Here is a 14,133-nt window from a genome sequence, read left to right on the forward strand (position 1 = left end):
TTCTGTTATTAACGTAATATATTTACCTTAAAATTACAGCTTCAGAATCATAGTGATGCTCCACTGACCTGTTATTGGGAGAATAGAGTGTGTCAGACATTGCTACTCTGAGCTCAGAACTGCAGAAACGGCACCGCACTGAACTTTTGGAGAACTGTTGGTTTCAGTACAGTGCTGTAAGTGTGAATTACACTAGGGGGCGCCCCTAGGGCAAAAAAAAAAAAAAAATCCTACCTACTGTTCCTTTAAGTGATGAAAACATATGGCTCTGAGAATATATCCTTACTTTTCTTCATAACACATTTTTACAACTAATAACAATTTGTATCTATGTTTTCATGTGAGTTTACAAAGCAGAAAATTAACATAAACGTAAAATATAATTTTAAAAATAATGAATTATCAATAATGATTAATGAATTAAAAATCAGGCCTATGAATATCCCTCCCAGTAAACATTTAGCCGTTGATTCAACGTTGAAATAACGTAATGACTGCCGTCTAATCAATGTTCTTTTAAGGTTGAAAATGAAAGTTGAAAAGACGTCCAAACACAGACATTGAAAAGACGACTATTAGACGTATTTTGGACGTCCATTGACGTTATTAATTGGTCCTGAAATAAATTACTTGTATAAAACGCATTTTGGACGTCCACTGACGTTATCGATTGGTCACAACTTAACTAAATTATTAAGATGGATTTTGGACGTCCATTAACGTTTAAAATATGTCCTTGACGAACAGACTACATTTAGACCTATTTTGAACGTCCAGGGACGTTCCTTGTTTACTGGGCTTGGCTCAGAGAGGGAGGGAGAGGGGTGTGTGTTTGTCTGAGCAAGAGAGAAATGGAGAGTGAGAGTGGGTTAGTAGCAGAAGTCCACGAGAGCCGATCATGACTGATGTGAATATCCCTCGGCTCAGAAGCTCTGTGTGTGTGTGTGTGTGTGTGTGTGTGTGTGTGTGTGTGTGTGTGTGTGTGTGTGTGTGTGTGTGTGTGTGTGTGTGCGCGCGCGCGCGAGTGTGTTCTTTTAATTACTGTTGTTGACTGTTTGGGATCCAAGGATACTAAATACACTTTGCAAGTGGAATTTCTGCTCATTCTTGCTTGATAAAAAAGTTCAGCTGTTTTCAAAAGTCACAGTTGTCTGTTTCTTCCCGTCATGTGCTGTAGGAGACAGATCTGAACTGCAGAGCCTGTGTGGCTGTATTTATCACAATAGCATGGCAGTGCCTCATATAATGCTGCGGGCCTGAAGGTCATGCTCATTCAACTCTGGTGTTGAACTCTATGCAACACACACACACTAATCACCAGGACATATATTTATATGTATTTATAAATACATTCTTAACAAATGCAATTTGTAAATATAAATTTTTTTTCCTTTCTTTTTTTTTGACAATTTTTGACAATTTGTTTGTCTTTAAATGTCTATATACTCTTTGTATATTTTAATTCTGCTAGATAAAGCTTTTATAATTATTACTGCTTCACATCAATATTTATTTAGTTTTCTATTTTATCAGTATGGTGTAATTCAATTAGAAGGCCATTCCATTAACTCTTGGCTGAAACAGTGATTGATTAGACTCCAGAGAGTCTTATGAGACAGCACCACTGGATCTGATTTATCGAGTACAGTAAAGAGGCATTTGAATAAAAGCATTGTCGCTGGTCCTGGAAAGAACACATTAAAAGAACGAGAATCCAGTGAGAGAGAGAAAGGGTGTGAGTGAGTGAGTGAGTGAGTAAGTGAGTGAGAGATTTCATCCAATAATGAGTAAGAAGAGTAAACCTGAAATCTGTTATTACCTTCTCATGCAGACTCTTTTCTGGGTCACTATCGGACAGGTCCTGATGAGATCTGGAAATAAACTATATCTGAACGTACAGAGATTATCTGAACCCGAAAGTACACAGCAAAGGCAGAGAGAACTGAGGTTGGAAAATCCTCTTTTGTGCTTGTTTGAAGGTAAACAGCACTTGAACAGGCCGTTCATGTCCTCTTCAACGTTGTGCGTCATTAGGTCATTATTCATTTCACAGAAACTATGGCTGTGGTTATCACGTTGCATATGAATGAGATACATACTGTGTGTGCAGTGTACAGTGAGTAGAGTCTGTTTCTATATGCACACACAGTGTCTGAATGTTGGTGAATTCAGTGACTTTAAGGTCCACCTTTTGCAAAAAGTGATATGTCTATGTATGTATGTATGTCTACACTTGTTCACACAGCTCCCCTATAATATTAAAAAAAAATACGCCATAGAAGGTGTGGAGCAGTGGTACAAGTCTACGATTCCCACGTTTAATGCCAAGTGTCAGTTTGGGAGTGTAAAATCCCCAACAAGTGGAACTGTTTTCTGTGTAATGAAGGGAAATTATTAAATTTCTTTAGAAAGAGTGAACCAGAACCTTTTGTCCAAAATCATTACCTTACCTCTGTAATGCTCGAGGCCAAAGTCAATCATATGCTCACTGCAATTTTCTGTAACACTTTAAATTACAGCCCGCTAAGTACAGAGAAAGTACCTTTTAAATAAACTGTAAGATAAAATAAGTACTGAGTAAATAAGAGATGTGATATTAGAAATGTGGTTATTACTGAGTGTCTTACAAATATTTTACAAATAAGAGCAGAAGAGAAACACTCATTTCCTCATTAGTCAGCTATGTACATATAATGTCTTAATACATACGGGCAAAACAGTGCAAAATATCTCCAAAGTACGCGATGATGATTATTGTGGTAGATCACATGTCCTGAACGTAAAGAGTGCAAAGCACCATGAAACTCTGCTACTGCCTGTAATGAAAGTAAATGACCATGTCCTCCCCTGTAGGTGCACTGTAAATAATTTTAAAGGATCTATAATTACATTCATAAATACAGTCAATTAAAAAAAGAGGCTGCATTCCTTATTTATAAAAAATGACAATAATAATCACTTGAATGAACTGTCATACTTTTTATTCTTTAATACTTTTAATAATCTATAATTAGGCTTAGAAGTGCAAATGTATTCGGAACATATTTGTGTGTCTTATTTGTAAAATGTTTGTAAGTTATACCCAGTAATAACAACATATTTCTAGTATCATATCTTTTACTTATTTTATCTTACGGCTTACTTAACAGATACATACTCTGTACTTACCGAGTAATTAGTGGGCTGTAATTTAAAGTTCTACCCAATGTTTTAGCATCTAGTGTAGCTTTCTGGATGAGGAGTTCAGCAAAACTGAGAATTCATCTCTGTACTTAAAGAATATTTACTTTAAACAAAGCTGTTATAGAGAGAAGAAGTTACTCCCTTAAGAACATCCAACTTTGTTGTACAAACCACACCATTAGCTCAAGAGAGATCAAGACTGTTTTTCACTGTGAAAACATTGTTAATGTTAAAATACTGTGAAGTAGGACGTAATAAACTTAAGAAAATGACAGAGTTCAGCTAACACCACATTAAATGGATCACACGTTTAATTTCCTGTGCACATGTGCCCTGAGATGACAATAAACATTCATCTGTTATATAACCAAAGGTTAACTGCCATTTTTAATACTCTGCTGGTTACAATCACCAAGATTACACAGTGAAACCTTAACTGGTCTACACAACATTTTACAGGATCATTTCATTAGATGAACTTTTAATCAGCTACAATGCTTTCCTTGAAAACTGGGTCCAATGTTTAATTCATTGAAACAGTTTGAAGTTCACTTCACCATGTGTATGTCGTCAGGGACCATTAAAAATGAAAAATTAATCACAAATGGGTAAGTCAGGTAACCAACTTCTATCTGCTGTCCCTGAGTTGTATGTAAACGTATGACAAGCACGTAAGACACCATTGTAAAAACCATTTTTAAAATGTCATTAAATTTCAAATCATTAAATGTAGACATTTTCATGGGCACAATTCAGATTGTAATTTATATTTTTATGTAAAATATTTATATCCCTTATTTTCTTCAAAGAATTTTGCTTGGCTCTAAAATATCATCTGATTTTTTTTTATTACATCAAACACAAATGTGTTTGGGTGAAATAAATCAATAATAACATTCATTTATTCATTAATTCATTCGTTGTCTGTAATCGTTTATCCAGCTCAGGGTTGCGGTGGGTACGGAGCCTACCCGGAATCACTGGGTGCAAGGCAAGAACACACCCTGGAGTGGGGTCAGTCTTTCACAGGGCGACACACACACACACACACATTCACTCACACACCAGTACTGTAACACAGTGGTTAGGTACGTACACACACACACACACACACACACAAGTACTGTAACACAGTGGTTAGGTACGCACACACACACACATTCTTTTTTTTTATTATTTTACAAAAGAATACTGCACAGATAAATAGCTTTATAATGTCTCATTTCCTTAGCTGCCTAAAATGTTTTTGCACAGTATTTTACATTCATTCATTCATTCATTTTCTGTAATTCTATAAAGCTTCATCCTGTTGAGAGTGGAGGTGGATCCAGAGTCTACCCATAATCACTGGGTGAAAATCAGGAACACACCCTGGACAGGGTTCAGTCCATTAAAGGGCACCTTTCACTCAAACGTACATGTCTGTTTGAACTGCCGGAGGAAACAAGAGCATGCAGAGGAACCCCAAACAGACATAGGGAGAGCACAGTGAACTCCAATAATAACATGAATTCAGAAATACTACATGGTCCACAAGAAAAATGCATTGATAACTAATATTCTATATTAGAATATAATAATAATAACTATTTAATAATTCTATTTTATGAAAAATAAAGGCTTTGATATGAGTTTTGTAGAACATATTTTTACATTATGTGCTTCCCTAAACCCCAAGTTGGACTAACATTTCTACAAATATAGGTAATATATAATGTACCTGTTAAAATATGTAATTTACAACTCTCATGGTGTTTAGCTTTTACTTTACAGGTTGTACTTTGAGTGCCCTCTAGAATTTCCTCTCTCCGTGTGTTTAATTCCCAGGACAGGTCATTAGGCCTCTTCTGTTCCTCAGATTCTCTCAAAGGAGAGCAGAACAGGAGCACCTTACACACACGTCATTTAGAAGGCCATCTGGCAGGTAATACAGTTATAATATGATCAGTGGATTAACAGCAACACTGTCACAACAACAGACCTTATGTCAACCTTGTAATTTCAAGAGTGTAGAGGTGTACACTGGTTATACAGTCATTCATAACTTTGTCCAATTTCAAATTTCCTATTTCACAACCTGCCTAGATCCCAATCAAGGAGACAATAAAGTGGGTTGGCGTCAGTAGTGTTTGCCCAGTACCAAATGGCCATGCAGCTGTTTACTCTAACAAAGGCCACCATAGCAATGAATGAAGCTAATGTTTATTATGGAACTCACCTGTATGTGATGGGAAACAGTCATCTCTGACATAAAGGGCATTTTCCATAAATCAATCTGTGTGTAATCACTTATAGGATCGGGCAAAGCCTTGTGTTTACACATCATCCCAAGATGGTATTATACATTAACATTTAACACAGTCCCCTCCCAGTCACAGAATACTATGGCCCTTAACAATAGCATAAAAGCACAGACTTGGTGAATGCTTCATCGTAAGGCTTTATTTGAAGACACTAAAAGCAGGTCTCAGGTTGCGGCATCCAAAAGCGATTATCTCATTACACTGCGCATTAGGTATCTGTCAAACGGTCTGCATTTAACCAGCATTTGAAAAAAAAAAAAAAAGAAGGACAATACTCTTCTTTCACAACAGCTAAACTCCATTGACCTCATACCCATAATGCATTTTCAGGCCGACCTCAGGCCGTTTTTGTTCAGACCAGTTTGAGTCAGCTCACACAATTACCTTCCCTAGCTAAATCAATTAGAGCAGCATTTGTCTGGGCTAAATGTAGCCTGTACCTGCATCTGATGTATTTGGACAATGAAACAGTGGCTATCTGAAGAGGCGGATGAAGGATGGAACTGAGAGGGTCATCAGGTTAACGTTCATGGTGTTCTCCTGCTGTCGGTGCTGCCCTTCACTTGCCTGTAATTCTGTCAGTTTGACTTCTTACTATGTCTCGCTTGCAATTAAACCTTCTTATTCTTCCTTTTATAGATCACAAATATAGTATTGATTTGTTTTCAGACCCTTAACATTTCAGAGTGCAGTCAAAATGTGGGGAGAAAATAAACACTGTTGCTTCATGAGTAGCAAAGCTCCTCTCTGGTGACAGCTACTATATGAAGGTCATGGTGGTTGCCCACCAGAAAAGAACAGAAGCCAAAGTAGTCATCAAGGAGAGAACAGTGGTCATCTGTGGGGAACCTGATGCAGGCGGCTGACCAATCTTGACCGCGTTTGGTTTAGTGTAGATGTAGGGGTGGTCCTGAGTTTGGAAAGAGACACAGTATAAACTGGATTGAACGAAGGGCATCACATCAATGTATTATTGCACAGGATTTCCATTCTAGTCACTGAGTAGCCCCTGACCCACGTTTTTGTTTTCCTCTTTGAAAGAACCCATGTCAGCTTAGAAATGGCTTGGTATTTAACAGATTAGGAATGGATCATTTGGATCAGGTTTACTGAGAGCAGGAAGAATTCCAAAATGTGAAGGCCAGGGTTAACTCCAACACCAGGATTGGGAACCACAGCAATAGAGATCAAAGGTTAGGTTAGGTTGAAAGAGTGACATTAAACCAGTAGAAGTCTTACCACAGGAGGACACATCAGTTGGATCGGGTTTGAGAAACTCTCAACCATTAACTTCTCCCCTTCAGGCTGGAACTACACACACAAAACAGAAAGTAGACCCTTCAGCCCTCTCCAGATATTAGTTCTTCTAAACCTTTTTAGAAATTCTCTGAAATGTGAGGGGACCTGTAGACAGGGAGGGGGCTGTGCTGCATTGTTTGTTTTGTTTCCATAACAGAAACGCCCATGATGTGAGGCATGAGGATGGCGTCATCGAGGATGGGAATACTGGCTCAATCATTTGCATACTGTGATGTGTCACAGATTGGCATCGCTGGCACCTATTGCTTCATAGGTGGCAATGACCACAATGAAAATGTTCTTGTGGCCGTATGAAACCAGTTCAAATTCTAAGCAAGACTGGTATATTTCATTATTACAAGGCAATACAACTCTGCTGTTAAATAAAGACATAAAACACAGAATTGATATATTTTGTCATATAAAAATGACATTTATACTTCATCTTACAAATATTATTATTAATGAATAGCTTTACCAACAGCAACTGGGTTAAATTTAGCAGAATTGTGCTCCCAGTAAAGATAATCTATTGATTTTTAACAATACAGCAGGATTCATCGTAATATTCAGTCAAACAGCTGGGATGCAAACAGGTACATTACAAACAAAAAAAGCATAAAAATATCTTCCTTAAACAGGTTACAGAGTAAATGAATCAACACTAATTACCATGTTGTTCCAGAGACCCTTAGCCAGCTCCTCGTGTCCTTTCATAGTGAAATGGAAACAGTCCGGGGTGAAGAAGCTCATGTCAATTTTTCCATTCTTACAGGAAGAAAAGAAGTTTGTGAGACAATGTTTCTCTCTCTTGCTCTAAAAACATCTCCATTATTGTGGATTTTTACTTTGCTACATCATTTGAACTCTCCACACACTGAAAATGTCATGGATGAATAAATAGAAATGCTCCAAAAATTACTTGGAATAAAATGTTATTACACTGACTTCCATTGAAAGTTAATAATGTAATTTCCTTCTCCTGCAATGTTTTGGGAGATACATGTTTTTCATTGGACAGCGAAGATATAGTACATATAGGACTCTCAAGGTGTGACAGCTGTGAACATATATAGCAGATAATTTAACACACTCTGGAATCTCTCATAAAAACATCTCTCTCTCACACAAACACCTTTCCTTATATTAATAAGTGAATATATATTTTATTACTTTAATAGTTTTTGAACTGAATTTACAGTACTATGGAAAAGTCATAGATTACCTTTCGACTTCTGCATCAGGAAATATATACACATACGTTCAGATCCATAGATTTATTAAAGTGGAAGGATGGGTTGAACCTCCCATGGGATTTTGCACTGTTCTGTGTAACACAAAGTTATGAGCAGTGATCTGGTGTAGGATTTTTTCTTACTGGGAGCCGTGGAGGGTCTGCATATTTTAGAAAAGGCTGGAGAATTACAGCAAAGTCATCTTTAAAGAAACGGTCGCTGTAGAGGAGCTGCTCGAGGGCATTCTGAGACGAGAGAGAAATTAACTTAGCCTCGCTTAAGGGCCTTATTCACAAAAACAAGTACAAACACAGATATAACCATTGGGACAAAATTCCATTATACACAATTATCCATTTTACCATCATCTATGTTTTAATATGGAGGAGTATGATGCCTTCATTCTTTCATTCATTCATCTTATCAGATAGTTAAATCCTGTTCAGGGTCATTGTGTGTCAAGAGCCTACCCAGTATCACTAAACACAACGCGGAAACACACCCTGGATGGGGCCCCAATCCATCACACACTCACACTAACACTTATGAGCACTTTTGTATGGCAAGTGCAGAGGTTTTGCAACACTTAGGGTGTCCAAACAGGCACAGTAGGTAGGTGTAATATATATATATATATATAGGACACATCAAGCTTTCACATATAACTGATAACAGTTTGTCAAACCACATCCTTAGATCTATTTAATATATGACTAAATGTGTGTGGGCAGTGTGAAGCACGTGTTCAATAGCTATTAAGGCCGTATTGATACAGAATGAAATAGTCCATAAAGCTGCATTATTTGTTAAAATACCTTAGCCTTTTATCTGTGTGTGTGTGTGTGTGTGACACCTATGCACCTGGAACTGGAAGTTGATATCTATCAGCTCTTTTAGGTCAGTGGACCCTGTGGCTGGCTTCACCAAACATGAGCAGAAAGACCTGACCACATCAGAGAAAGGGAAAAGAAAAGGCATCAAGTTTATTAAAATAAATAAATAAATAAATAAATAAAATAAAATAAAGAGATAAAGCTCAGTATTCTGATAAAATGCCCTATAATATGCCACAGATAAAATGTTGGGTGGTGATAGAGCCTTTTTTTCAAATATAAAATACACGTATTTGATTTATCTTTTATTGTTTTTATGAGTAATTAAATGAAGAAGGAGCAGTATGCAGGTATAATTGCTGAGAGTTGTGACGAACCTCTGCAACAAGCAGCCAGGGGTGGGCTTCTGGACCTCTCGGAGGGTCTCCATGGGCAAGATCTGAACCACATTCACTATCATCCGGGGAACCTGCACATGCGCACACACAAAACATTCAATCTTATAGAAAAACTGTAGAGATATAATATGCCAAGACAAAGAGAACCACAGCTGTTTTATCAGGCGTTTCAGGACACTTGAAAAGGTCATAGAGTGTCATCTACAACATTGTCATCCATGTGGCAAATATGTGGACTATAAGCATAAGTCAGGGGAATGGGTTGGTCATTGCAAATCCTTCATTCTGGAGGTCTGTAAATCATGTTTGTGTTGATTCTGAATCATTGTCCTGCTGGAAGATACAACCAGGGGACAGTTTGAGCTTCATGGCAGGTTTTTATTTAATATCTTTAATGTACTTTATAGAACCCAAACTGCCATGCGTCTAGGTTTCTGACACATTATGGGGCTAACCCGAACCCTAGGGTCTGTGAGGAACAACAGCCCAAAAAATAATCAAATATCCACCACCATACTTGATAGTGGGGATGCAGATCATTTAAATTGTCTATTACCTCATTCATCAGCATCTCCAAGGACACGCTCATGTAGTGAAAAAAGTTCTCCACTGAAAAGAGGGACTGTGAATATAAACAGAGGAAACTGAATTAAATGTTGCCCTGTGGCTGTTCTGTATCAGAACATTTCTGTAGAACACAGCTCCTCAGAGAGGACATGCATCCATAACTGTGCTACTGAGAGAGATGTTCAAAAAGGCTGGGACATTCATTTCAGCATTACATTCATACCTTATATATATTAGTCAGAAAATAAATGAAATATTCTCATAGGCTCTGCCACAAAAAGTCACATCCAGCAAAGTTGGTTCATCTGAAGACTATCAGTGTGCTTTGTTTTTTGAGCATGGAATATCTGTGTTGTTCTTAATACTCAGAAGAACAGTGAAAAATCATCCATCAACTCATGTTTTAAAGGTAAATTTTAAGGAGGCTTTGTTTCTTATTATAAAAAGACCAATACATACAGAAGTGTGCGGGTAAGTCAGAGATCATTTACTACATTTCAAGTCAAAACAGCTTTTCAGGAGATATTTCTGAGAAGACTGAATATAAAGGAATAATTTTGCATAAGGAACGGGAAACAAAATGGAATCTTTAACAACAACGGAAAACATCGCAGATCATCAAAACTGTCATTAAGAAACAAAGCTCCTTTCTTTGGGAGTCAGGAGAGAATCAATCTACCTTATCTTTACAGTAATCACAGATGTCATTCATCCCAATGAGCACAGTCAGCAGTTTCCAGTCCTCGTCAAAGTTAATGCCCTGTAGTCAAATATAATTTAAGTAGTTCATGGTTTTTATCTCCTTTATTCTAGCAAAACGCTACAGATTTCAAGATCAGATAACAGACAATCATCTAGTTTCATCTGCAGAACTGTACACAGATAGGAACCACAGCAACAGAATGAGTGATTGTGAAGTTATCAGTGAAGAAAGTTCATGGTCATTCACAAGAGTTTACGTGAACTTTTTTTTTTTTTTTTGGAAACACTAAGAACTACAACTGGGAGAATGCATCTTACCTCATATGTTTTCAGGGTGTCGATCAGATGTCTAGTTTGTCCAGGAAGATTACTAGCAGAGGTAAAATTAAAATAAGAGAAAACACATGGATTCTTTAAACTAATTCATAACACTTTGCTGTAGGTCGATGTTAATAAGGCCAGAAAAAACTACACAAATATCTATAAATGGCTTATTCCAACTTGTGTAAGTCGTCAAAAGCAGGTTTTATGATACACTGACTTTATTCCATTTTCTGTTCTTTGCAGGGGACTTCAGGGGAGTTAAGATTTACTAAGAAATCTACCCCTCACCTCCCACCAAGTTTCAGCCTCAGGGGTTGGCTTCTGCTTATAACAAACCAGGTAATCCACAATATATTCAATGATGCTCAGGTCCAACCTCCTGTTTGTCTAATCTAACTTGATTTACACGTTGTAGATTAACGTGCAGCAAATGTTCCAATATCTGATCTATATCTTTGTTAAAGAATTTATTCAGATTATTAGTATGAGTACAGTCACACTTACAAAGTGTTGTGGCCGGTCACTGCGAGGTTGAATCCAGTCTCACTGAGCGGAGCCGGGGTTCCGTGTACAGTTTTGGTTGGAGCAGGACCCACAACTGAAGGGTTGAAGAGTTTAATGATATCTGGATAACAAAGGAAAAGATAATCAATAATGCTGTGGGACCTAGAAGATGACAGCAAATTAAAAGCACCTTTGGTAAACAAGAATTTGTTTAAGTTATGCTTGAAAATGACATCAGCTGGCTTTAGATTTCACAGTTAGATCAACATAGAGGAAATATATTTAATTTCTGCATCATGCATTAGGGCTTCATCCAGGACAGAGCGCCAATCTCGGGCATGCACACATTCACTCCCACACAAACACTCTTTCACTCACTCCAGGACAAATATTCATCTCATTCATTATCTGTAAGCTCTTATCCAGTTCAGGGTTGCAGTGGGTCCAGAGCCTACCTGGAATCATTGGGCGCAAGGTGGGAATACACCCTGGAGGGGGCACCAGTCCTTCACAGGGCAACACACACTCACACACACCTACGGACACTTTTGAGTCTCCAATCCACCTACCAACGTGTGTTTTTGGACTGTGGGAGGAAACCGGAGCACCCGGAGGAAACCCACGCGGACACAGGGGGAACACACCAACTCCTCACAGACAATCACCCAGAGCGGGAACCGAACCCACAACCTCCAGGTCCCTGGAGCTGTGTGACTGCGACACTCCCTGCTGCGCCACCGTGCCGCCCAGGACAAATATTACAGAAGCCAATTCACCTAACCTCCATGTTTTTTTTTTTCTTTTGGACTTTGGGAGGAAACCTACGCAGCACTGAGAGGCAAAAGTGCTAACCACCAAGACACCCACAATTTATTATTATTGAGAATGAGGACTTTTCTGTATTTGATACTGTATTAGCACTGGTGTTTTACATTCTCCTGGTCGTGCAAGCATCTTTTTGTAATTTACTTAAAACAATGATTTTGTAGATCATCCATGACATAATAAACTAAATAAATTGCAAAAACATGCTGTATAAACATACCAAACACTTACTTGCAAGTGTTATAACATCCTGGAATGTTCCATGGCCTCCAATGCTATGAGAAATTTTCCATATTGATAAAAGAGTCAGCGAGAACATGTTCAGGAACCATGCAACATCATTCCATATTCTTCTTAGTTTTATGTGCTTTTACTTTCAAAAATGTAGGTTCATTCATATTATTACCTCCATGACACATGACGAAATTCAATAGGAATGCCAAGCACTGTGGTTGCATTTGCCCCAATGGCAGTCTGCAATGTTAGATTTAGAGTTAGAGAGAAGTATAAAACCAAACTCAAATAATAAAGTAATAAATTGTTACAAAAATAACTGAAAATATGTAACTAGATAGTGCTCTTAATGCACTGAGTAAGAGCAAAATAATCATGCTTCACAATTCACATTGTGATCTGTTCTGATATTAATTCTGTGAAGATGCTGTCTATATGTTTGCTCTTCTGCACTCAGAGATGCTGTATTTTGGCAAACAGTGAACAGTACTGTCATATGAATGAAGAGTTTGATGAACAATTTAGTAGGGTTTATTTATTTATTTATTTTTAAACCTCACAATGTTTAAAGGAGGAAGGTAAACAACAACATAAGAGCTCACTTACTGTCAGTGAATCCCCAAGAGCTGCAATGACTTTGATGTCTGCTACTTTAACCATTTCAACTACAACACAGAAGAACTCAAATGTAAACAATATTTAAGTTAATGTTATACACAAAGGGTGAAAAGGGCTTTGGAAAAAAAATAAAAATAAAAATAAATAAATAAATAAAATGTAAAAACCAATATAATATTCACACTACTCTTTTCCACAGTACCAGCTTGGGCAGGTACACCATGTGATACCGGTGATTCCTTGGGCAAACTCCTAACACTGTATTAACTTACATATGTAAAATTAGTAACATTGCATGTCTGTCTTATGCATGGTGTTATTGTGCATTATTTTAACACATTGGAAATAATAATACTTGCTTTACCCCCATTCAATAAAACATGGTTTCTTAACTTATTCTCAAACACTGCAGGGCAGCTTCTCTGTCCTAGATTTAAGCCAAAACCTTGACCAAATATTTCCGTAGAACAATTCTCTAATACTGATATTTAATAAATATCTGGCTTAATCCATGTCCTGAATTATGAGCCAGTTTTCCAAGACAGGAACTAGTGCTGCTTTCAAGTGCAGGTCGGGTGGAAGTTTTTTCCGAGGTTCAACTTGTTCCCCGACTTGGTCGCATGTGGTTTGTGGGAGAAACTTATTTAAACATAATAAATAAATAAATATTAAAGTGATGTATGCAAGATAAGACATGATTAGGCTGCAGTGAACTTCTAAATTTAACGTGTAGAACAGTAGATATCAACTCTACTATCACCCAGTAACAACAGCTGAATAGAAGGGGGGGAAGTTACTGAAAAACAAAAATAGATAGAAAATCCATATCTATAACAGAACAAGGTCATAGCAGGAGGACAGCAGCTACCTGATACTGATCTGAGATCAGCAGCCTTTCCTCAAAGGCACAGCTTGTCATTGTGGATTATGGATAATGATCTGTGTATTGATCTCATAACTGCTTTACCTGAGGTGGGGATGGAAGTAGACGGGCTCATATCGGGACACCAGAAAGGAGGGTGCTTAAAACTCACCGGCCTGGTTTTCTCAGGATATTCCTGTGAAAAACAATACAGCAATATACCTTAAAGGGGCACCTAGCTCAAAG

At 37.6% G+C, this 14,133-nt stretch overlaps 1 protein-coding gene across 1 annotated transcript; it reads right to left on the bottom strand.

Moving 5' to 3' along the window:
* Positions 1-5,802: 5,802 nt before the first annotated feature.
* Positions 5,803-9,848, bottom strand: si:dkey-177p2.18 (phospholipase B1, membrane-associated). Its single transcript, XM_066676085.1, has 7 exons — positions 9,808-9,848; positions 9,231-9,322; positions 8,882-8,963; positions 8,164-8,265; positions 7,458-7,553; positions 6,726-6,797; positions 5,803-6,396 (listed from the first exon to the last, which is right to left on the bottom strand). Exons 1-7 carry the CDS (start codon positions 9,838-9,840, stop codon positions 6,247-6,249), a joined length of 627 nt encoding a protein of 208 aa, XP_066532182.1. The 5' UTR covers positions 9,841-9,848; the 3' UTR covers positions 5,803-6,246.
* Between the last annotated feature and the right edge of the window lie 4,285 nt (positions 9,849-14,133).

The sequence above is a fragment of the Hoplias malabaricus genome, chromosome 7 (genome assembly GCF_029633855.1).
Source record: "Hoplias malabaricus isolate fHopMal1 chromosome 7, fHopMal1.hap1, whole genome shotgun sequence".
Taxonomy (NCBI): domain Eukaryota; kingdom Metazoa; phylum Chordata; class Actinopteri; order Characiformes; family Erythrinidae; genus Hoplias; species Hoplias malabaricus.